General features: G+C 36.1%; 1 protein-coding gene across 2 annotated transcripts in view; it reads left to right on the top strand.

Moving 5' to 3' along the window:
* Nucleotides 1-25567, top strand: part of LOC150088269 (phosphoserine aminotransferase) — a 327264-nt gene extending 301697 nt beyond the window's left edge. The window contains exon 10 of one of the 2 annotated variants that reach the window (XR_016546786.1): nucleotides 25326-25567. Coding sequence is in view for 1 of the 2 variants with exons in the window: in XM_090370665.1 (XP_090226791.1) it covers nucleotides 25326-25431 (106 nt within the window). In the remaining variant the exon portion in view is untranslated. The remainder of the gene's footprint in view (nucleotides 1-25325) is intronic. The other variant, XM_090370665.1, reaches the window with a different exon arrangement.
* Nucleotides 25568-26690: the final 1123 nt, after the last annotated feature.

Genomic DNA, 26690 nt, shown 5'->3' with positions numbered 1-26690 from the left:
TTCAATCCAAACAAATGTTGAAAACAAAATTATCAGCCTGAAGAAGGTGCAGAAGAAAATAAGTGATTACTGTATGTATTTTTCTTAAGATAAAGTCATAATATGCATACCACAATTGTATGTATATTATTTACAAAAATATTGTTCAAAATCTGTATATATTTTAATTTAATTTTACATTAAACGTTTAACGATTTTTCTATCTTTTTTTCTTTTCTCCCTCAGACTTCTTGTTAGCGGACACTTCTCTCTAACGGACACATTTTCGTTCCCCATGGCTGTCCGTTAAAGGGAAGTTTCACTGTATACAATATTCATTAATATACAAAAAACTGTTACAATGGAACCTGAACCAGTGAATCACATGCACAAGATTGGTGAACGTTACGGAGGCAGTTGTCAATAATTAATTGCATTTGTAGTGACATAATTGCCTTGCTCTCTTCTCCCATTGGCTGGAATAAATATCACTAGGAGGAAATTTTTTTAATGTATAGATAGGTATATTAACTATATTACAATTTATAACATTGTAAAATAAAATAGGAGTTAAGCAGAATGGAAAAGCAAATGGACTCAATAGTATTCTGTCTTTCTTTTTATATATTCATCATTCTTCACTTATCTGTGTTTTTTTATTTTAGGTTGGACTATTGTAATTTTTCATGATATTTCACTTTTTTTTTTTTTTTTTTTTTGCCTCAGGTTGGCGCTGGTCTACATTTGTTATATATTTTCTCGTAATCTTGAATACATTTGCCTTTTATTTAAATGTTCTAAATTTTCAATACATTTTCTTTCCACAGTACTTTTTTTCTGTTTTTTTTTTTTTTTTTTTCCCTTTGGTTTAAATACTTTCTTTGTCTATCTCCATTCTCTTGTTATACCTCCTATTTTACTTTACATAAATTATGATACAGGCTACATGTGCTTGATTTTGTTTATGCAGCCTCTGATGCTTGCCAATATTTCATTATTTCTTCAACCCTTATTTTAAGGTTTATTATAATTTATACATACAGTAGAACATCGGTTATCCAGAAATCAGGAACGATAGTATCCGGAACAATTTGAAAGGCTGATTTTTCTTCTTTTTTTTTTTTATCACTGGTAGTATTTGAGATAAATGTTATTATGCTACAAGAGTATTTCTGTCTGTTTTTTTTTTACATTGTATATCTGGTGAAATGTTAGAATAGGACTAATGGGTTTTCTTCGAAACCATGAGTGATAGAGTTAAGTTATTCCCTTCCATGAATCCAATTTTCCATGACATTTTGTTCTCTTCATTTTATATTATGTTTACTTTAGGTCCAGATTCAGTAAGAATACAGTAATATCGGCCCGAAACTGTGCGATTTATTATTGTTCTCAGTCTTTTACAGTAAAACGTCAGCAAAAAGAAACAGCACTGAAATGAGCAGAAAATTAGGAAGAATGTGATATAATTAAATTGATCATCATCAGCCATTTTCAATCCACTGCAGGATGAAGGCCTCTCCAGCAACTTTCTAGTTCCTTCTGTTTTGAGCACTGGCCATCCATTTACTACTCAAAAACTCATGAATTTCATCTATCCATCTCCGCCTTTGTCTTCCAGGTTTTCTTCTAGCTCCTCTTGGGTACCATTCTGTTATTTTCTTAGTCCATCTGTCATCATGTCTTCGAGCTATGTGTCCTGCCCAAGACCATTTTAGTTCTTTAATTTTGATAAGAATGTCCTTTACTTGAGTTTGCTGCCTAATCCATGTGTTTCTCTTCTTATCTAACATTCTAATTCCCAATATAATTCGTTCCATTCTTCGCTGTGTAGTTCTTAGCTTCTCTTCCATTCTTTTGGTGAGTGCCCAAGTTTCACTTCCATAAGTCATGGTGGGGAGTATACATTGATTCATTATTTTACGTTTCAGACAAACTGGGATATTGCTCTTCAGTATGTGACTATATTTCCTGAATGCTATCCATCCAAAATTTATTCTTCTCTTGACTTCCAGCCATTTATCATTATTACAGCTAATAACTTGTCCCAGATAAGTATATGACTCCACTTTTTCAATTACTGCTCCTTCAATCATTATTTCGCTTTCCGTGGCATACTTGTTCATCATTACTTTTGTTTTAACCATATTCATCTTTAGTCCAAAATCCTTACTAACTGTGCATAACTGATTAAGATTTTCCTCTAATTCTTTGGGATCGTGGCTTATGACCACAATGTCATCTGCAAATCGTAAATGGTTTAGGTACTCTCCGTTCACATTGACTCCTTTCTGCGACCAGTCTAATCTTCTGAAAGCTTCCTCAAGGGCAGCAGTAAACAGCTTCGGAGATATTGTGTCTCCTTGTCGAACTCCTTTCTCGATTTTAAATTTGCTACTGTCTTTGTCTAGTCTAATAAAGGATGTAGCACTCTCATATATTTTCTTCAAAATCATAATATAAGGAGTATCTATGCCTTGTCTTTCCAGTGCCCGAAACATTGCCTTATGCTGTATGGAGTCAAATGCCTTTTCATAATCCACAAATGCCAGTCATAATGGTGTTTTATATTCATTTGCTTTCTCCATTAGCTGTGATATTACGTGAAGGCGATCCATAGTTGAGAATCCTGTCCTAAAGCCAGCTTGCTCTTTCGGTTGATTCTCATCAAGTATTCTTTCTAATCTGTTAGTAATGACCCTTGTGAACAACTTATAGATATGGGATAACAAGCTAATTGGTCTATAATTTCCAATTTCTGATTTATCTCCTTTCTTATGCAGCAAAACTATGATTGCATTATTCCACTGCTTAGGCATCACACCTTTTCTAATGCACTTTGTGAACAGCCTTGCCAGTTTTTGTGTTATGTCTCTTCCTCCCAATTTTAACAACTCTACAGTAACTTCATCTTCCCCCGGGGCTTTCCGATTCTTCATTTTCTTCAATGCATGTTCTACCTCATCAGGAAGAATATCGGGTATGTCGTATGTGTTGCTACTCTGCAATCCATCTTCCCCGCTGCTGGTATCATTCCCTCGCTCCTTGTATAATTCTCTATAGTAGTCTTCTGCTATTTGAATTACGCCTTCTCTGCTGTTTATAAGTACACCATTGCTATTCTTCAGTTTCAGTATCATTTGTCTTTCTGTATTACTGCTCATGGCTGCTGATTTAAATCCTTTGTTTTCCCTTAATGCTTGTTCTACTTTTCTTGTGTTAAATCTTCTTATGTCCTCTCTGAGTCTCTTTCTAATGGCTTTGCATAACTCAGTATACTCAATTTTCTCCCTGGCAGTGTTTTTCTTGCTCTTCATTTGTCGTCTTTGGTTCATCATGACAAGTGTTTCTTGACTAATTTTTTCTTCTTTGGATTTCTGTTTCCCTATAGGTTTCTTGGGCTTTATCACTTTCAGAAAGTTGTAATATTCCTCGTCAATATCTTGGTCCTGAGCAGTCTGCAGAAGCTCAAACTTGTTCTTAAGTTCCAGTACATACTGCTTTTTCTCCTCCTCTGTTATTTCAAAGACCTTTGTATTATTTACTCAAGTCAGTTTTTTCCTTTCCTTTCCTATGTCTATATCAAGTGTACATCTTACCATTCTGTGATCACTTCCAACATTTACCTTATTCAGGACGGTAACATCATTCACAATATATCTTCTGTTAGTGAGGATGAAGTCGATTTCATTAGTTGTTAATCCATTTGGACTCTTCCATGTCCACTTTCTGTTCACCCTTTTCTTGAAAAAAGTGTTCATTACTGACATTCCTTGAGATTCTGCAAATTCCACAAGTCTTTCACCTCTTATTTCTTTCACCAATTCCAAAATTTCCTATAGTTCCTCTTTCTGCACTGTTTTGCCTTTTTCCAACCTTAGCATTGAAGTCCCCCATAATAATAGTGTAGTGGGTTTTCTGCTCATCTAGAAGACTCTCAATTTCAGTGTACATGTCTTCAACCTCTTCATCATCATGGCTCGATGTTGGTGCATAAATCATTACAATCTTTAGCTTGTACCTCTTAGAAATCTTGAGTATTAGTCTTGACACCCTTGGTGATGTACTTTTGAATTCCAAAATGTTGTTTTTAAAATCTTTATGGACCAGAAACCCAACGCCACCTTCACTCTTTTCACTGTTTCCATTGGTGTACAGCAGATTTCCACTTGATAAACTTATAAGTGATTCATTTCTTCATCTTGTTTCAGCCAAACCGATGATATTCCAATTCACATTTTCTAATTCCTTTTCCAGCTCTAATATCCTGTCTTCACCGATGAGTGATCGTACGTTATAACAGACCAAGTTCAATTTCCGTGCATGGCAGCCTGGTCGTACCCAGAGATTCTTAGCACCCTCTGCTTCCACTCTGATCCTCTCGCTGCCGTAAGAGGGAGAGTGAAAGCTGCTGGGGACTGAGGGCCATTGGTATTGTTGTGCTCTCATTGCTGGAGGGATTGGTCTTTTCCTCTTCACGCTGACCAGGCGTCTTGAAGAGAACCACTCTGCATGTTCGTTGCCACCTAAGTGACGTAACAGGGCTCACCATCGAGAAGGTGTGCATGAGTGGATTTTAGGGAGGCAGGCCAACCGGACTTCTCCTAAATCTTCTGTAATAGAGAGATATTGGATCCATCAGTGTTTTAGGCTGAGTGTCTGATAACACACAGGATACCTGTTCCCCTCTAAGCCCCCATTATTAACCATCTTGAGAGGTTTAGCAGGAAAAAAAAGTCACAAATGAAACAAAAAATGATCGAACATTATTTTAAAAAATTACTTTAAATTTTTTTCCACATAAAATATTGCAGTAAAAAAAAATAAGTTATTATTATTTTTATTTTTTTTTACGTTAATACATTATAACAGATCATTCACCAAAAAGCCCCGGGGGCTCACATCTGGTGAGTATGGCTTGGCACACCCAGGGTCCTGAGCTGGATATCATCATTCTTCTCTTTCTTGGTGATTCCCTTCTATTTTTGACTTTCTTTCTCTCACAGGGTTACTTGGGAACTTTTTTTTTTCCTGGTGCAGCATAAGCCTCAGGCTTCCTTGCATCATATGGATATTAATAATAATAATAATAATAATTTTACCTTACATTTGATTATCCGGAAAATTTTGCTATCTGGAAGAGCAAATTTTCTGACATTAATTATTCCAGATAACTGATGCTCTATTGTATATATAAATTACATATAAATATATAAAAAATAAAATAAACTACCTATATGTTTCCCTCATCATTCAAGTAACCATCCAGCTCCAGTGGAGCAAATATAATCCAATAATTAACAATTTGCTGACTAATTCAATGTAGTGGGACCAACTGATGAAGTTACCAACAGCAAATTATAAATGGAAAGCATTCAGGGATGTTATTGTAGAAGAAGCTAATAGCTTTTAGCATTAGTAGTGGCTTATGATGCAAGAAGGAAGAGCTATCTGGAAGAGCAAATTTTCTGACATTAATTATTCCAGATAACTGATGCTCTATTGTATATATAAATTACATATAAATATATAAAAAATAAAATAAACTACCTATATGTTTCCCTCATCATTCAAGTAACCATCCAGCTCCAGTGGAGCAAATGTAATCCAATAATTAACAATTTGCTGACTAATTCAATGTAGTGGGACCAACTGATAAGTTACCAACAGCAAATTATAAATGGAAAGCATTCAGGGATGTTATTGTAGAAGAAGCTAATAGCTTTTAGCATTAGTAGTGGCTTATGATGCAAGAAAGCAAGCTTATACACCATCAGCCACAAAAAAAAAAAAAAAAAAACATTCCCATTTCACCTTTCCATTCCCTCCAATAGTTTGTCTACTTACTTGAATTTATTTAAGCTATCAACTTGCACAACAACAGATAGAAGTTTAATGCAGCAGTCAACCACTTACTGATAAAGTCAAACTTCTGCACATCTATTCTGCAACCATCCTTCCTCAATTCAAATTTATGCTCCTCGTGTGCATAATCTGAGCAAGAGGAAGAATCCCTCAGCATTGAGCTTCCTTGAATCATTCAAAGACTTAAACACTCAATCGGATCACCTTGCAGGTGCCTAGTCCCAGACACTGCAATCTGCAGAACCAAAGCCTTTCTTGGTAAGAGTACCCCTTTGTTACCCTCACCAATCTTTTTACCATTCTCTGTACTCATTCCAGGAGCTTTACATTCTTCCTAAATTGAGACCTCCAGATCGGAATGCAGTACTCGAGATGTGGCCTGAGCATTGCCTTATAATATGGGATAATCACCTTTCAGTGGCGGCCCGTGACTCTGATATATGGGGGTGCTGCTTCTTAAAGTTACATTAAATTGCCTTGGTTATAAGACATGTAGACATAGCGGGTAATAATAACAAGCAAGTTAAAAATACTAGAAAACATTAACTGGGTAATTACCAGACTTGGGTAATCTCGAAATTTTATTTAAAAATAAAATCTATTCTTCAGTTTTTATTTGTTGAAAATAGGTTAATAACTTTTTCATTCAAGTTTGGTTCACTGTTCAAATCAGCACTGCTGACTCTGCAGTTCCTTTGACTCGTTTTATCACCTAAAACATACGAATTGGCAACCTGCGAACTAGGCATTGACTCACCCATTGGGGCCAAAATGTGGAACTGTGTAGCGCACAGTTCCACCTACGGTTAAACTTCAAAATTGAAAACGATCTTGTGTTTTTATTTGTTTATTATTGAAATGATTATTGGAAATAGAGGATGAGTATACTATATGCGGGACCTGTTAATAAAAATATTCATTGCGTTGCATTGTTCTTCACAAAATTTCATATAACTTCGTTGACTGTATATTTAGATTTAAAAAGCTGGGGGAGCTGCAGTTCCACAGTGCCTACCAACTGGCCACTCCTGCTCCTTATCCTTGCAAGTAAAATTCCTGTATATCATTGACAAAACCCCATGAGCTATCCTGGCAGCCTGTCTGCACTGTGCAGAGAACTTCATATCTGACTGCACAATTGATGAAGGCGTATCGGGCTTAATGTCCAAGTTCATAGGTTGGCAAGGTGTTTTATAGAGTCTGATGGTATACTACTATATTAGAATCTATAAAAGTTAGGCAGATGGGCTGAGAAATGGCAACTGAAATTTAAAATTAACAAATGTAAAGCACTGCATATGGTTGGCAGTAACCCATATACAGTACTTTGTACTGTTTGATAGATGATCCCACATTACTATTTTCCCTGAAACTAACAGGTCTGTGATTACGCATGTCACCGTTTGATCCCCTTTTTGAACTTGAGGATACATGTCCAGTCCATGGGGACCTCATCTGAATCTAAGGATGCTCTCATAATTATGGCTTACTTCCTTTGCTGCCTCCCTTAATATAATTGGATAGATTCCATCCATCCCAGATGCCTTTCTTATGTTTAACTTCAACAATTTTTCTTCGGCTTTCCATTTGCTTATTGCAATTGAACTATTGATATCAAGTGGACCAATCTGAATCATCCCCTTCCTCCTAGAGTTTACATAATGACAGAAATCTTTGCTGTTTTCCTTTACATTCTTTGCCAAATATTTCTCATAATCTGCCTTCACTTACCTATTTTTATGACTTAATTGCAGACTAGCTTATTACTACCATAGGCTTCTGTGTTGCCTGATAATTTATATGTATCCAATGTATATTTCTTCTCTGCCACATTCATTTCACATCGGGCGCCTCCGTAGCCAGGTGGGAAGGAGCAGCAGTGCGTAGCACACACACTTCTTGATTAGACCCGGGGTTCGAGCCCGTTACCACCAAATATGGAGGATGCAGAAAGGTCAGGGAATGACCACCGCATATCCCGGAGCAATATAGCTTTAGTTGCTAATGCTCCTAAAAACCAAAAAAAAAAAACACAAAAACCATCATTTCACATCCATTTAGGCCTAAACCTTGAACAGTGTTTCTTCGTTGAATGACTAGTAGCTTCCATGAATGCTTCCCATTTAGAATTGGCTGATGGTAACCTCATCAGTTGGTTCCACTGTGCAGAATTTTAAAACTGTGTGAGACCACTGCAGTTGTCTTTATGAAAGCAAAAACCATTCCCTCTACTCTTGATGGCAGTTACATCTTTAAGTAAATCTTACATCAATACACTGTGGTCATTGCCACCTAGTGGTTCATTTATCTGCAGAATCTTAATGCATGAATAATCACTGCTGATAATGAGATAAAGAGCTCCTCTTGTTGCTTCTCTAACATGGTACTCTGGAAAACAGTCCTCCAATAAATCCACAAAAGTCTTGCTAGTATGCAAGTCTCTGGCAAAGAATGCAAAGAAAAGTAGTAAAGACTTCTTTTCTTTTGTAAACAGTAGAAGAAAGAGGTTGAATCATGTTGGTCCACTAGATATGAATGAATTAATCATTGATGATTCTGCTAAAGTTGCAGATAAACTGAATGGATATTTTGCATCTACATTCATGCATGAGTAATCTTTAGGGGGTGAGGATGGTAAAATTCTGGCAGAGAGCTGAATGATCTTGTGATAACTGACGAGAAAGTAAAGAAGTTTTTAAAGCTTAACATAAAAAAAAAAAAAAAAAAAAAAAGCACCTGGAATGGATGGGATCTATCTAGTTATAATAAAGGAGGCAGCAAAAGAGGTAAACAAAAGAAACATTTAGCCATGATTATGAGAGCATCCTTAGATTCAAAGAAGGGCCCCTATAGATGAGATGTGCAAATGTATCCCCAATTCATGAAAGTGGATCACAACTAAATGAGTATTTTGCATCTACATTCACACATGAGGAGTTATTCAGGGACGGGAATGCCAGAGGCAAATTAAACTCTGGCAGTGAGCTAGATGATTTTGTAATAGCTGAGAGCAAATTGGAGGAGATATTTTTGAAGATAAGCATAAGAAAGGCGCCTGGGATGGAAGGAATCTATCCAGTTATATTAAAGGAGGCGGCAAAACACGATTAGCCATAATTATGAGAGCTTCCTTGGACTCAGGGTAGAGGTACCCATGGACCGGAGATGCGCAAATATGACCCCAATTCACAAAAGAGGATCAGAGGGTGACGCAAGTAATTACAGACCTGTTAGTTTAACTTCTGTTTCAGGGAAATTAATGGAGGCACTGGTTAAAGAAGCACTGCAGGATCATCTAGACAAGACTTCAGTTATAGCTCGAACACAGCATGGGTTTGTTAAGGGGAAGTCTTGTCTGACCAATTTGATTGGATACTATGATGAAATCACAAAAGAAATGGATGCAAAGAATAATTTTTATATCATATATTTGGACCTTAGAAAGGCTTTTGATACTGTTGCACATGGAAGACTGCTGCACAAATTGGAGCAGTGTCGCTTTGGAGGCAAATTGCAGCTATGGATAAAGGGATGATTGAGGGGGGAGAAGACAAAGTGGTAATCAGTGGACACTGCTGTTCATCGACTAATGTTATTAGTGGAGTTCCAGGATTCAGTGTTGGGTCCATTGTTGTTTTCTGTATTTATTAATGATACTGATGATAGTATATCAGGCTTAATGTCCAAGTTTACAGATGATACGAAGGTCAGCAGGGTTGTTAATGACAGTATGCTGCTGCTGCAACAGGATCTAGAAAAGTTGAGCAGATGGGCTGAGAGGTGGCAACTGAAGTTTAACATTGACAAATGTAAAGAACTCTGCATATGGGAAGCAGTAATCCCAGAGTAATGTATCAACTGTGTGGCACTACACTGACAGTGGTAGAGAATGAAAAGGACCTGGGGGTAATTGTGCAGGCAGATATGAAGTTTTCTGTGCAGTGCAGAGAGTCTGCAAGAGTAGCTCATGGTGTCTTGTCAATGATATACAGGAATTTTTCTAGTAGGGACAATGAGGTGATTATCCCCTTGTATAAGGCAATGGTCAGACCACACCTTGAGTACTCTATACAATACTCAAGGTGTGGTCTGGAGGCCTCATTTTAAAAAGGATGTAGAGCTGTTGGAATGAGTACAGAGAAGGGCAACAAGATTAGTGAATGGAACAAAGGGTTGCTCTTACGAAGAAAGGCTTAAGTTTTGCAAATTACAGTGTCTGGAGATTAGGCACCTGCGAGGTGATCTGATTGAGGTGTATAAAGCCTTGAATGGTTTGAACATGCTCAATGCTGATGGGATTCTTCCTCTTGCTCAGAATAATCGCCTGAGAGGGCATAAATTCAAATTGAGGAAAGACAGTTGGACAGATGTGCAGAAGTTTGCCTGTAGCCAGTGAGTGGTTGATTGCTGGAACAAATTTCCATCTGTCATTGTAGAAGTTGATAGCTTAAATAGATTCAAGGCAGAACCAGACAAACATTTGGAGCAAGTGGATGGGTGAAATGAAAACGTTTTTTTTTTTTTTTTTTTTTTTTGGCTGATGCTAATGCTAAAAGGCAAAACGGGTAATTATACACTTGTCAGCATGATTCTGTTTCCTGGAAAATAATGGATTAATAGTTAAAGAAGTAATGCAGAAACATTTAAAAATTCGCATATTTTCACACACATGGAGAAATTTCTGCAAATTTCTTATTCCTAACTGGATCATATTTATTAAGTGTGTGCTGAAAGTATGAAGGAGCATGCATGGGATGTTGATTCTCAGTGTTCATTTAGAAAACATTGTCCCAAAAACTGTTTGAAACATTAGAAGCCATAAATAATCACTTTGTTTTCATCTCACCATTAGTTACCTTTGCTTTTTAAACAGCATGAACAACTGTTAGGTATAGCTGTGAAATTTTGCAATGTAAAACTCATATCCCAAATTTTTTGGAATTCTTTTTCTTACTGAACTGTGGGATATTTTTTCCTCACTTGAAATACTTCTCGTGGATTCTTGAGAAGTTTAAAGTTTAATCCAAAGCCTTCCTAACATTTGCTGCATTACCCTCTTCTTGAACTAAAGAGATCTTTCTCTTCTGAGAGAATTAGCCATTAGTACTTTCCACTACCTCAAAATTCTTAATGGATAATGTGTATCTGTCAGCTAATAACCTTGCACACTGCTAGTTGAAATTGAATAATTGAAAAAATGAGTGGCTACCCAAGAGACAAATAAAACTAGGGACTTCTTACAGATTAAAATATTTAATGACCTGCCAGATGATGCAAAACTTCACACTCAATTTTGGTCCCAGAACAGAGTAGTTCAATTGCATATCACTCTGGCTCTTTGGAAGGTTTAATTTTATTGAAGGATTATTGTCAAAAGAAGGAACATTTTTTAATAGGTTTCGGTGGACTAGAATCATGGGTGTGGGGCTGGGGATTTGCTGGGAAATAACAATCGAAGATGTTATCAACAGTTGTCAGATTTTTTAAGGGGTGAAGAGAGTATGTAGGGACTAGGGCTTATCATATCCCGGTAATTTTTTTCTGGTATTCAAATCCCGGTATTGATACAAAAATACCGGTTTTTCGGTATTAATTTAAAAAATAATTGTTTACGATTTATTCACATAAAGGTTATAAAATCGACAACAATAAATCATTAATACTACTGAATTTGCAAATGAGGGATTGTTATACACAGTACAAATGCAGTGGAAACCTGAAAACGCCATGAAACTGTAAGACATAAAATCTCACAAATATATTTCGCTTAGTAAGTATAAGATACTTAAGTGGGTGGAAGTAAAGCACTTAAGGAATTACAAAAACATCATTATGGAAATATTTCCATTAGTGGCAGTAGGCCTTGTAGTGCAATTAAGGAATATGGTGAACAATTGTAAGGCAGGTGCGGAAGGGTTAAAATTAAAAGCTTCTGAACAATAGTTTAATCCCTCTATTACACCGCTACTCGAGGATGCAACACTTTGCATTTCGGGGAAATGGTGTCGGTATAGAGCAGTTCAAAGGTATTGTGAACAGGTGATCTAGAGTTAAAAAATAAGTGCACTTCGTTGTGTGGGAAACATATTCTGTTTTTCCCACCAAAGGAAGAAGAGCAAGTTTAAAGAATAACACCGTGATTGTGTCAGGTTTAAATTAGATAGGTGGAGATACGTAAATGCGTGCAAACCCCAAAGGGGTTTGCATGCATTTATGCACAATCTTACATTTGCACGCAATCTTATGTGCTGGGGTTTGCACATAATCTTGCATATAAAAAAGTAGTACAAAGGACGATTGTAACTTGCAATCAATTCAATAAATAAATAAATAAAGGAGAAGGAAATAAATAAGGTGCTCACACCAAAAGAGAGGTTTGTGGTTGTTGTTCGGACCCAGAACTTCCTGTGGTATTTCTGGGTCCAGTTCTGGGAGTGTCCAGCTATATAGTGATCCACTGGGCATGTTCCTGTGCTATAAGTTAATCCAGAAGTTGAATAACAAGCAGTCAGATAGTGCCCTGGCTTCTACTGCTGCTGTGGTAATTTCCTTCAGTATTGACAGAACTCTTCTCGAAATCCTGAAATAAGACTGTACTGGAAGAGCTATACAGGCAGTGATGAAGAGTTCAACTAAGAAGAGAGAGAGAGAGACATCACCGCACTCCATGGGCACAATTTTAACGATCAGACACCTTTTAATTGACTGTCCAGATTTTAGCAGCACCCGTTTTACTGCTTTTAATCATCTGACTGAGCCTTATACACTCAGTCAGATTTTATCCGACAATGACAATGTGTCTGCTGTTTTTAGCTATTTTAAATCACTAGAGGTTTTTAATTGTATTTAAAATTTATGTTATTGGTATCTCTGATTTATTTTTTAGATATTTGTTATTATATATCTGGACATGGTGGCCCAATTAATTTGGTCACCGAGAGCTTAAATTTTTTGATATTATCTGGCCTTGGCGCATTGTAGCCTTAGTTGCTAATGCGCCAAAAAATCCAAACAAACAAACAAACCGCACTCCGTGGAAGGAACCCACACAAAGGAATCCTACCGTGAAAGAGAAGAAACGTAAGTCCTCTGAACTGTGTTGTTTTGGAAATGGTACTTAGATAAAATGGGAGATTATTTTAGAGTAAGGTTGAAGTTGAAGAAACATGAGAAATAAGGAAATTGAGTTGGTTTATTGGTTGAAGTTGTAAAGAAAATTGATATTGCTAAATTAAGAGAGATTACATGGAATTTTTAGCATTAAGTTAGCAACTTATGGATTGCTGTTGTGAAGGGAAATATGAGGAAGTGATTAAGATTGAATTAGTTTAGTGTTTGAAGCTGTTGAGATTGTTAATGGAGATTTTATGGAAATGATAGCATGTATTAACAGATTAAATGAGAAAAATGAATAGATTTGATGTAAATGAACACCAGTTATGCATTGTAAGTAGATTTGTGTGATAAATGATTTTGTTTTATATTTGTGTCATTGCTCGTAAGAAACTGACAGCTCACATATAAATATATGTGCGATATATAATATATATGTAATTACCTTATATATAATATATAAAGTACAGGGAAATAAAAATGTATAAATAAATAAAAAAAAACCCAGATTTAGTTTCCTCACCAAGCTTAACTGTCGGTGCCTTTCTTTTGTTAATACGGATATAGTGCCGTAAAAAAGGAAATATTTTTTATTTTTGATAAAATGGAAATAAGATTTTTTGAAGATGAGGGCATACAGAGGGGGAAGGGTTAAACTGCAACTCATCTAAGACTATCTCGTACAAAGCATCAACCAGCGCAGAATCCAAAAGGACGTTTTCTGCCGCTAATTAAATATGTACCAAAATTAGATCCAATTTAAACGATAACACTATTGAGTTTCTTAAGAGCTCACTTTATTCAGACAGGTAGTGTGGATGCTTATTTTTTTGCTTTTAGAATAACTGTGTTTCATAATTTTTGCTAGATTATTTATTATTGTAATGAAAGTTTGATTTAAAAAGTGAATTCAAGTAATTACTTGTTTTTTCCTTACTTTATTACACCTAATTGTCATCAATATTTATTGCAAAATATGGTTTTTTTTTTGGAATACCAGTATCCCGGTTTGATAAATTAAACTCTCGATTTACCAGGATCGAATTAATGGGACACTTCAAGACTCCAAAAAAAAAAAAAAAAAAATCAACCACAAATCATAAAATTCAAGTAATAACTAGAATAGGTATAAACAGATATTTTGCAAGTCGTAAATAAGTGACATTATAAGTCGTCATTGAGAGATTAACGTGCCTATTATCTTGTACCCCCAGGGGGCTCACATCTGGTGAGTATGGGCTTGGCACACCTAGGGTCCTGAGCTGGATATCATCATTCTTCTCTTTCCTGGTGATTCCCCTTCTACTTTTGTCTCTCTCTCTCTCTCTCAGGGTAACTAGAGAATTTTTTTTTTTTTTTGGCTGGTACAGCATAAGCCTCGGGCTTCCTTGCACCATATAGCTAATAATAATAATAATACCCCCACGGTCTTTCACACCTACCACTCAAAAGAAATGGGGAAAAAAAAAGAGAGACCAAATGTTTAGTTTGATTTAGTGCATCGTGATTGTTGTGTTCCATCGCACTGCAAAAAGACAAATTTTGTTGCATTATTTATATCAGGGAGGTCAGTTTTTTTTTATAGTAAATATATATATTTTTTTGTTGTTTATAAATCGCGAAAATGATGGTTAAACGCAAAAGAGTTACACTTTCAGTTAAACAGACTTGAAATTATTAAAAAGCTGGAAAACTGTGCATCCGTTAAATCTCTAAAGAACCATTATAATGTTAGTGATCAAACCATATGCGACATTGTAAAAAAATAAAAGGAAGCTATTCAATTTAAAATCAACCACAAAAAATAAAGGGAAGCATCATTATTGGACACGCAAGTAGTAGTATGTGGTAAGGTTTTTTTTTCGTTTTTTATCTATCGCCATATTTTTTAGGTTGCTGAACGTTTTTCGATACAATAAGTCCCTGACTTACGCAACTGCGGATTTACGTAAATTTGTTTTCACTCAGTTTTTTATTTATTTTTTTTATTTCTAGGATTAAAATTTAAAACAACAAAAAAAAAAATAAAATAATAAGCAATCAATAACGACGATCACGGCACGCACAAATGAGATCAGAGGAACAAGCAAAAAAGAGAAGATTCTTGCGATTATTTAAGGGTTTTTTTACATGACTGAAGATTTCAGTGAAGGGGGGACACATGCACTTCACCATAACGTAAAAACCCACAGAATTCCAACTCGGTATTATCGCAAATGGAATAAGATCGAGTTTACTACCCATTTATAATAGATTATGCTAACAGAAACGCCCAATAAAACGGAAAGTGCAAATTGTTTTTATTGATTTTTGTTGACCTCCAGAAATGTGGTGTTGATAATAGTGAGTTTTCGCCTTAACCCTGTGAAGTTCTTTACAGAAAATTTCATTTTGACCGTTATCATGGTGCCGATTAAGAGAATAAGTGGCAGTACTAATAAATCTATCAAAAAAAAAAGGAAAGTGATCGATTCGGATCAGAAAATTAAATTAATAATAATGTATGAAAATTGTCAAATATTAACAAGTATCGCCGCTGAATACAGATTTGTCAATAAAGTAGCAATATGTTACTAGTCATTCCCGAGTTACAAACTTGACGAAGTAAGAAGTCCTGGAATAATAATAATAATAATGTATCTCTTGCATATGTCGGGGACTTCTGTATTTTTGGATTAACCGGGAAATCGATTATCCAGGATTTGTTTTTTTTACCAAGACGTTACTGTACCAGTATTAAGATTTTGACCGATTGTTGAGCCCTAGTAGGGTCTAATAATATTAAACACACAAAATGGCAATTAGATATATATATATATATATATATATATATATATAACTAATAAATTTCCATATATATATATATATATAACTAATAAATTTCCACCCCAAAAGCCTTGTAGTGTCCCCTTAAGTATTTCCTATTAACCATTAGAAAGATGCAATATGTCTTGAGCTAATCTACAAGGCTTCCAGAATATAATCCCTCCCATCATGTCTGAGCAGAATTGCAAATGTATTCTGACCTAACTCATGCCATTTTTTTCAGCATGTTTCTACACACACACACACACACACACACACATATATATATATATTTATAATTATTGATAAAAAAGTAAAGGAAGAAAGTTAAAACAACAATAACTGTAACTAATATGTAACTAATATTTATGGGTCAATGCAGTTGCAAGCAATCATGCAATACACCCATAATGTCTATAGAATATTAAGGATAATATAAAGAATTATTAGAAAAGGTGTAAATCAATCCAATAATAATACAATCAGGATCAAAGAAAACGCAAAAAGAAAAAAAAATTATCGTTTTTTACTGACAATCTTGATGACTTCAACTGGGGCCAACCACCCAGAATGAAGGCAAAAAACGACAAGATGTTCTCTGTTTCTGTGATGATCAATATATGCAATTTAAATCTAAACCAAATATAAACCAGTATAGGCCAAATATAAATCAAATATAAATATAAATAAATTGAATGATGATAAAAGTTAAGAAAATTTAGAAATATTAGATTTAGAATTATGTTTTTTTTCTCTTTATTTTTGGATAATGCTATATAAGCTTGCTTTCTTGCATCATGTGCCTTTACTAATGCTAATGCAAAACATTTGGAGTGACCAGATAGAAGTGAAGGTTTTTTTTTTTTTTTTGGTTGAATCTAGATAAGCTTGCTTTCCTTGTATCATATGCCTTAACGAATGTTAATGATTACCCTTTGTGAATTGGGGTCACATTTGCATAACTCCAGTCCATGGGTACTGTCCCCAAATCCAAGGATGCTCCCATAATTATGGCTAAGGGTTTGCATACTTCCTTTGCCACCTCCTTTAATATAACTAGATAGATCCTATCTCCACCCCAGTTGCCTTTCTTATGATTAACTTCAACAATTTAGTCTTCAACAATTAGTCTTATAATGGGAGATTTTAATTTCCCAGATATTGACTGGAATTTGGGGGCTGGTTACTCACACACTAGCAGGGCTTTTGTGGATTTATTGGATGATTGTTTTCTACATCAGCATGTTCGGGAGGCAACTAGAGGGAGTAATACTCTTGATTTGATTATCAGCAGTGATTCTTCATGCATTAAGAATCTGCAGATAAATGAACCACTAGGTGGCAGTGATCACAGTGTGCTGAAGTGGGATTTACTGAAAGAGGTAACTACTATTAGGGGTAAAGGGAAGGGTTATTGCTTCCGTAAAGGCGACTACAATGGACTGAGACAGTATTTAAATTCTATACAGTGGGACCAACTGATGATGTTACCAACAGCAAACTTAAAATGGGAGGCATTCAAGGAACTAATCTTGGAGGCTACCAGGCTTTACATACCAACTAAGAAATATTGTTCAAGGTTTAGGCCTAAATGGTTGTCAGATGAACTAATGAGACATGTGGCAGAGAAGAAAAATGCATGGGATACTTACAAATTAACACATGACACAGAAGCCTATGATAGATACAAGTTGATATGCAACCAAGTTACAAAGGAGGTTAGGCAGGCGAAGGCAGATTACGAGAAATCCTTGGCAAGGGATGCAAAGAAAAACAGCAAAGAGTTCTTTACTTATGTAAACTCTAGAAGGAAGGGGATGAATCAGATTGGTCCACTTGATATTGATGGGTCAACTGTTGATGATCCTGCTCAGGTAGCTAACAAACTAAATGAATATTTTGCATCGACATTCACACATGAGGAGTTATTCAGCAAGGGGAATGCCAAAGGTGTATTCAACTCTAGCAGTAAGCTACAGAATCTTGAAATAACTGGGAGTAAAGTGGAGGAGAAACTGTTGAAGATAAACACAAGAAAGGCACCCGGGGTGGATGGGATCTATCCAGTTATATTAAAGGAGGCAGCAAAGGAAGTAAGCAAACCCTTAGCCATAATTATGAGAGCTTCCTTGGACTCAGGGGAGGTACCCATAGACTGGAAATGTGCAAATGTGACCCTAATTCACAAAGGAGGATCAAAGGCTGGCTAGGGCGCCTCCGTAGCCAGGTGGGAAGGAGCAGCAGTGCGTAGCACACGCTTCTTGATTAGACCGGGGTTTGAGCCCATCACCACCAAATACGGAGGATGCGGAAAGGTCAGGGAATGACCACCGCATATCCCGGAGCAATATGGCCTTAGTTGCTAATGCTCCTAAAATCCAAAATAACAATAACAACAACGATCAAAGGCTGACACAAGTAATTATAGACCTGTGAGCTTAACTTCTGTTCCAGGAAAATTAATGGAGGCACTGGTTAAAGAAGCACTGCAGGATCATTTAGACAAGACTTCAGTTATAGCTCAGACACAGCATGGTTTTGTTAAGGGGAAGTCTTGCCTGACCAACTTGATTGGATACTATGATGCAGTCACAAAAGAACTGGATGCAGGGAATAACTTTGATATTATATACTTGGATCTTAGAAAGGCTTTTGATACTGTTGCACATGGAAGACTGCTACACAAATTGGAGCAGTGTGACACTGGAGGCAAATTGCTGCTATGGATAAAGGGGTGGTTGAGGGGGAGAAGACAGAGAGTGGTAATCAATGGACACTGCTCATCGTGGACTAGTGTTATTAGTGGAGTCCCTCAGGGCTCAGTGTTGGGTCCATTATTGTTTTCTGTATTTATAAATGATATTGATGATGGTATATCAAGCTTAATGTCCAAGTTTGCAGATGATACAAAGGTTGGCAGGGTTGTCAAGGACACTACTGACACTATGCTGCTGCAACAGGATCTGGAAAGGTTGAGCAGATGGGCTGAGAGGTGGCAAATGAAGTTTAACATTGACAAATGTAAAGTACTACACATGGGAAAAAGCAACCCCAGAGCAACGTATCAACTCTGTGGTACTACACTGACAGTGGTAGAGAATGAAAGGGACTTGGGGGTGATTGTGCAGGCAGATATGAAGTTCTCTGAGCAGTGCAGACGGGCTGCAAGAGTAGCTCATGGAGTATTGTCAATGATATACAGGAATTTTTCCAGCAGGGATAAGGAGGTGATTATTCCATTGTATAAGGCAATGGTCAGGCCACACCTACAGTACTGTATACAGGTCTGGAGGCCTCATTTCAAGAAGGATGTAGAGCTGCTGGAACGAGTACAGAGAAGGGCAACAAGATTAGTGAATGGAACAAAGGGGTGCTCTTACGAAGAAAGGCTTAAGTTTTGCAAATTACAGTGTCTGGAGACTAGGCACCAGCGAGGTGATCTGATAGAGGTGTATAAAGCCTTGAATGGTTTAAGCATGCTCAATGCTGATGGGATTCTTCCTCTAGCTCAGAAAATCACCTGAGAGGGCATAAATTCAAATTGAGGAAAGACAGATGTAGGATAGACGTGCGGAAATTTGCCTTTAGCCAGCGGGTGGTTGGTTGGTGGAACAGACTGCCATCCCTTGTGGTGGAGGTTGATAGCCTAAATAAGTTTAAGGCTCAGCTGGACAGGTATTTTGAACGAACAGAGGGGTGAAGTGGAAGTGGGTTTTTTTTTTTTTTTTTTTTGTCTGATGCTGCATAAGCTTGCTTTCTTTGCATCAAATGCCTCTACTAATGCTAATGCCTGTTCCACTTTCTGCATTATTACAAAATAAGATAAACATTGACTCTCTTAGACTTTGCTAAACACCCAGCCCTCTCCTCCTTGAATAACTTCTCATGTGTGAATGTAAATACAAAATACTCATTTAGTTTGGCAGATATCTGAAAATGATCATCTGCTGTCAAACCATTGATATCAAGTGGGCCAATCTGGGTTTATATAAATGAAGAAGTCATTCTATTTTTCCTTTGCATCCTTTACCAAAGGGTGCCTCCATAGCCAGGTGGGCAGGAGCAGCAGCGCGTAGCACACGCCTGTTGATAGACCGGGGTTTGAGCCCGTGACCACCACATATCCCTGGAGCAATATGGCCTTAGTTGCTAATGCTCCTAAAAAAAAAAAAAAAAAAAACCCAAACCTTTACCAAAGATTTTTCATTATCTGCCTTTGCTTGCCTAACCTCCTTTGTAACTTGATTTCAGACTAGCTTGTATCTACCATAGTTGTCTTTTTCGTGTGACAGTTTGTGCATCCCATGCATTTTTCTTTTCTGCCACGAGTCTAAGTTCATCTCACATCCATTTAGGCCTAAACCTATAGCAGTATTTCTTAGTTGGAACAAAAAACCTTCTAGTTTCAAAAATTACTTCCTTGAATGCTTCCCATTTAGAATTTGCTATTGGTAACATCATCAGTTGGTCCCACTGTATAGAACTTAAAAAAATCTCTGAGACCACTGTATCACCTTTACTAAGGCAAAAAACCTTCCACCTTTTATCCCTGGTGGTAGTTACATCTTTAAGTAAATCCTACATCAGTACACTGTGATCACTGTCACATAGTGGTTCCTTTATCTGCAAATTCTTAATGCATGAATAATCACTGCTGATAATCAGATCAAGAGTGTTACTCGATCTTGTTGCCTCTCTAACATGCTGCTGTAGAAAACAGTCATTCAGTAAATCCACAAAAGCCTTGCTAGTGTGCGAATGACCAATCCACAAATTCCAGTCTATATCTGGGAAGTTAAAATCCCGCATAAACACTCTGATTTACTGGTCCGTTCTATTTCTCTGTATAATTCTTCATTGTACTCAACAGAGCCATTAGGCCTGTAACAAACTCCTACCCTTATTTTTGCTTTGCCAGTGCTTATATCACACCAAACTGACTCAAGATTGCACTGTCCATCTATATCAACTGGATGCACTTCCTTAGATTTTGTAATTTTTAACTACCGGCATAACCACTCCTCCCTTCCTATCCTGTCTGTCTTTTCTGTACACGTTGTACTCCCCAAATTTCAATTGTGCTTCCCTTATATTTGAATGATGCCACTTTGGGATATCTGAGTGACTCTGATATCACAACAATATCCGCCGTGGAGGTTTCAACCCGCACTTTAAATTCATCAAATTTATTTACTATATTCCTAGCATTGGTGTACATGTAAGTATATGTGCACATGTTCTTACTCTTAGTTTCTCTAACACAGCCCATGTATTTACTTGTCTCATGACTCCCAGCAGTTCCTGAAATCCCCAGCAACTTGCTTTCCGGGCTGCTGCTCATTCCAATAGAAACAGTGCAAGAATCATTTCCCCCTCCACCTGCGGCTACTGTTAATCTATTAGTCTGTGAATTCCCCCAAGCTAGCAGTTTTCTGACCCACCTAACATTGATACCATCAGAAAATATTCTTGCACCCTTTCTATTTAAATGTATCCCATCCCTGTAGTAGCCATCTCTCCTATTAACAAGAACAGACCACACTGAGAAAAATTCTACCCCATGAGTCCTGCACAATGTCTCCAGGGCCGAATTTATTGACAAGGCTCTCATCATATATTCCCTCCTATTGTGTGTCTGCAGACACTTTCAAGTTTAACCCTAACTTGTGACTTTTTTTCAACATTGACCTCCACTTGTTAAGTAAATCTACAGATCTCCTACACTTAATGTCATTAGTGCCAACATGTAAAATGATATCCCCTTTTTTGCCCTTTAAAGATGACATCTGCTCTACATTGTCATCAACTTTTGCCCCTGGCAGCCATACCGTGATCCTATTCCACCTATCCTTTTTGCACAATATATTTCCTGTTTCCCTGACAATTGAGTCACCAACAATAACTAGCTGCTGTGTTGCCTGGTGCATATGAGTGAGCTCTGGCATTGTGTTGGGCAGCCAAGAGCTTGATGGGCCCCCCATTTTAATTCCTTCTAGGGTATCTATCCGACTCTTCAAGCACTCATAGAAGCCCATCAGAACTCTGGGTTGGTGCCCAATTCCTTCACATTCTTTGCATCTAGTACACACAAAGACATCCTCCATGGCTAAATCATGTCCTGTTCGAGATAGATCTGCAAACATGTTACATTTTGCACCTGTTTTTTAGACTGATGTATTGGAGAATCGCCCTCTTTGGTTCTTCCCCGAACCACAACACTTTCACTACTCTGCGCACGTTGCTTTGCTGCTCTAGTCTGTGGCATGATTTCTGTTTAAATACAATTTAATTAACAATAAAAATTGAAAGGATTTATAAATTTAATTCATTAATTGCCAGTACTATACTTAGTTAACAGATTCCTACTACAGTGCTAAGTATTACACTATCTAGTTTTACATTATACCTTAAGCCATCAAGTTCGAGATACAGTAAACCCCCGCTATTCGCGGGGGTTACGTTCCTGAGAAATTCCGCGAATACTGAAAACGCGAATACTGAGTTATGGCGCCCATGGTAATAAAAGGGTTCCGTTCCAAAGTATGAAATATATAACAAAAATTAGTCTAAAATTTTGTCTGTACGTATTATGTGTATTTACCTACATAATATGACTATGTACATAGACAAACGTAGAGAGTAAGTACATAAAAAAAAAAAAGCATAAGGCATCGAAATGAAAATAAGAAACAATTTATTAAATGTAATACTGTACATATTTATTAGACATTTTAAAGAAACCTTTCAAAAACATATCAAGAACATGGGTTGCTGGGCGAAAAATAACCATATCGATATTTAAATCTTTCAAACCAGCCTTTGCTGGCTAAAAAACTTATCCCGCCAGTGCTATCACCAGTTTCACTAAAGTGTTGATAAAGGAGTTTTGCCTTTTCACGAATGATAAGTGAACTTAACACCTCACTAGCTCACATTTTACATTTCTGGGGGTTACTACCATAAAACAATAAAAACAATTTCCAGTTGCGTTCCTGCTAGTGGAATCTGTTATAAACTGGTTGTAAACTCTATCTAATTGCATTTGCGATAATACCGATAGCTGGAATTGTGTTGGTTTTTAAGTTATTATGGTGAAATGTGTTTTCCCTTCACTGTTATAAAAAAATAAATACATTTTCAGAATCTTCTTCATTCCTATCGTGTTGCGTTCAGTTGGGGTGATTCCGCGTTCAACTGCCATTTCTTGTAAACACAAAGGCGAATCGTGCATATGCGAATTCAGTTCGTGTTATATAAGATATCGTTCCCCTATTTATAAATCGTGTAAGATCGAATTAGTGTAGTGTAAACACGTGTTATACGACGACTGATTGTACTACTCTGTGGACTGGGCAAAATGATTTTAGCCACACCCATGTTTTTTTTCATGGCGGAAAATGTTCACGGCGCTTTAAAATTCACATTTTTTTAGGTTTAAATCAGCGACCGCGAATACGCGAAACCGCGAATACAGATACCGCGAATAGCGGGGGTTTACTGTATATGTTAATGCTATTCCATATCAATACTACACAATGACCGTAAGTTTCGAATGGTACAAGTTATACCGATACCAAGTAATAACCCACAAAATCTCTATCTAAGTCCAAAATAAACTAAGTATCATAACGAGGAATATAAAGCTACTTCTAGAAAATAAATTAATATTCCAATTAAGTCAATAAAATGGTAAAAATTTAAGAAAAACTTCTCTATTAGCTGGAGCTGTAAAAACTTCACCCACACCGAGCTAATCTCGTTCCTCAATTCGACAGCTATCTGAGAGATAGTTTTCAAAACTGCCTGATGAGGCAGTTTTCAAGATCACTGAATGTGCTTACCAACATAGTTGTGTTTATTGAGCCGTTGAGAACTCTAATATCAAAAATCCAAAAGAAATTACCTCTCCAGGTATTGTCATTTCGGCCAGAGTTTGCTCTAAGATGATTGTTGGATTTTTTTTTTTTAAATGCTAATTCAGAGAGCTATTTATTAGCATTTTATGATTTTGCTTATCTTAAAATTTAAGGAAAAGACCTCTTTTTCCATGCATAATAGTGCTTTTCTGTACACCGTTCCCTCTAAGTTAGGAAATTCCTAAATGAAAAGATTACAAAACAAATATCAGATATTGTGGCCCCTCCATCAAGTTGCATAGTTAATTTCTGTGGGGTTATGTAAAAGACCATCTAAGAACCCTTGTACTGCTAAGAACCAAAAAACAGTGATAAATGAAAAATTTGCCAAAATCTATCATGTATTATGTTAGTTTTAGTTTACAAAAATATACCAGAAAGGCTGTTTTCATGGACTGAGGTCAAAGGACAATGTTTTGAAGTCTACTATACCTTTCTGTGTATGGCCATAAAAAAATTTTTGGATATGTTAAATAAAAAAGTTTGGTTTATATTATAAATTTTTCAGTAGCTTTAAAATAAAAGTGTACTGTGACTTTAGGCAAACCCTCTACTTTCAGCATTTGTACAATGTGTCTTTCACATTGTTCAGAAAACATTTTGCAATCAGTTTTGAAATGTTCTGTTTACCAATGTGCTGCATAAGATGATCATCTTATGCAGCACATTGGTAAACTTAGTGTTAGGGATAAATTTTCATCCCTAATTGTAAATTATAATTTAAACTTCACATTACTATCTTCATTTTACTTGTTTAATTATTTTTCAGTCAAACTGCTTAATACTTCCATAAGTCCTGATAATACTGAACTTTTTTTTTTTTTTTTTTCTGTAATTATCACAAATTTTTTTTGAAAAATGTCATTTGTGTACTTGTCTTCTCTCCTGAAACACAGGTTTTAAGATTGGGTTCCTTGGTAGCTTATTGGGTTTCCATAGGAGTTTTGATGAGAGAAAGAGAGGAGAGGAGGGTGATTTTAAAATCATAAATCATGAAATCATAAAAAAAATCATAAAACATGTTATGTTTTATTATTTTTTAAAATTTTATTTATAATTTATTTTTTTCAAAATGCATTCTGCATAATTCTGGTCTCAAATGTTCCATTAAATTTTTTATCATTGACTTTTTTTTTAATTTGTGCACATGTATCACTGTGTTCAGTTTATTGTTAATTATTACTATTTTGAAAGATATTAGGGTTCCACAAAAGACTTAGATCTACTAAGGGTTCTCTGGGGAAAAAAAGTTTAAAAATCTTGCTCTAAACAATATCAATAGACTACATTTATGTCCAACCTTTGGTCCTCCAGACATGTTTAATATAAGTGATTAAACAAGTAACCAAGTTAGAATAGCATAATTACATTAAAATTGCAAATATGACACAAAAAGATTTCAAGGAACTTGCAACAGTATTCTGCATAAGCCTCAATATGATAATATTGTAATATTGAGGCTCACATAATCTATTGCTATTACTTAGAAATGCATAGCGACTACTTTTAAGTGTATACATTTTTCAAAGACCCAAAGAAAAACATTCTGTGGTTTAGAGAAGAAACCTTCATTTAATAATTCCTTTTTAAAAATGAAATATGCATTAAATATTATTATTATTAATGAACTTATTTTTATAATTTCAGATCTGTGGGAGGAATCAGGATTTCTTTATTTAATGCAATTTCAGTAGATGAAACCAGGCAACTAGTAAATTTCATGAAAGAATTTTATTCTAAATACTCTCAGTGAAGAAAACTGAATTGTATATTGCACTCTATCAATGTGGACACACAAAGAAGCATGCTTTGTTCTACCCATTAAAAAATACTAAAAATATTTACCTCTCCTTCTTTAACTGATTATACCTACATGAAGGATAATGTATTGCATTGTCCAATTCTTTAAAGATTCACTGAAGCTGTATTGTGGATCCTGTTATTTTATTTCTTTTTATTTTTATTTTAAAAAAAAATTTTTTTTACCTTTTAAAAGTTATATGCAAAGGTATTAAGTACACAAAAGTTAGTATAATAAGGACAATTTAAATGCTAAGAAACAGAATTAATTTATACTTAATTGGAATAACTCTGTGCCTTTTCATACATTTTGCTATCTATGCATCAGCTTTTAAATTTAAAACCTAGCAGACTCCCAAAGACCTTAACTTAGAACACTATCTTATATGTAAAATTTCCTTAAAACATAAAGACCTATATAGTAAAATAGTTAATGTGAAATAAAAAAACCAAATGCATAGTCTGTATGCTTGAAAAACTTTTCACTTTTCAATAAACTTGTACAAATCTTTGGTGAGGTTGTGTTTTATTTAATATCTAACTCATTTAGAAGAACCATTATCATAAATATGCAACACATTGTTGATATACACTCAATGGATACTTTATCAAAAGACCATTCCTCTACAAGAAAACTTAATATACAATTTCATGCAGGTGCTGGAGTTGTCCAGATGGCTTGTGATATACACACACACACACACACACACGGTGTCTCAAAAATATTGGTACAAATGTTTAGGGGAGGTAGGTAACATCTAAAGGAATATGAATCGCATCGGAACCCATAACCGGAAATGTCACCATAAGTTGGTAGATGGCACTGTTCATCAGTTCGCGAGAGGGAAAATTTCTGGTTTACTCATTCAAGCAGTACTCGCTACACGAAGAGCATGAATCGATATACGAACTGTGAGCTGGCAGACATGCACCTATTGTAGGGATTAGCAGAGGGCAATGGATGAGCCGCTCAACGAATTTATGGAGAACTCTTCCCAGACAGACAGACATGTACCGGACCACCATTTGTTTGCGTGTCTGCATCAAAATTTGTGCAGTTATGGGTCACTTAGACGTAACAGGAGTAGTGCGGGCAGACCACATTCAAAGCGAACGCCCGCCATTGAAGAAAGTGTGTTGAATGCCGTCCAGAATAATCCTACTACCAGCACACTTGCCGTTGCCTCTGCCTTAGGAGTGTCTCGTTGTGTA

The sequence above is a fragment of the Mastigoproctus giganteus genome, chromosome 3 (genome assembly GCF_048544385.1).
Source record: "Mastigoproctus giganteus isolate SK-2022 chromosome 3, ASM4854438v1, whole genome shotgun sequence".
Lineage (NCBI taxonomy): Eukaryota > Metazoa > Arthropoda > Arachnida > Uropygi > Thelyphonidae > Mastigoproctus > Mastigoproctus giganteus.
Note: the sequence above shows the minus strand (reverse complement) of the source record. Positions and strands in the feature narration are given on the sequence as shown.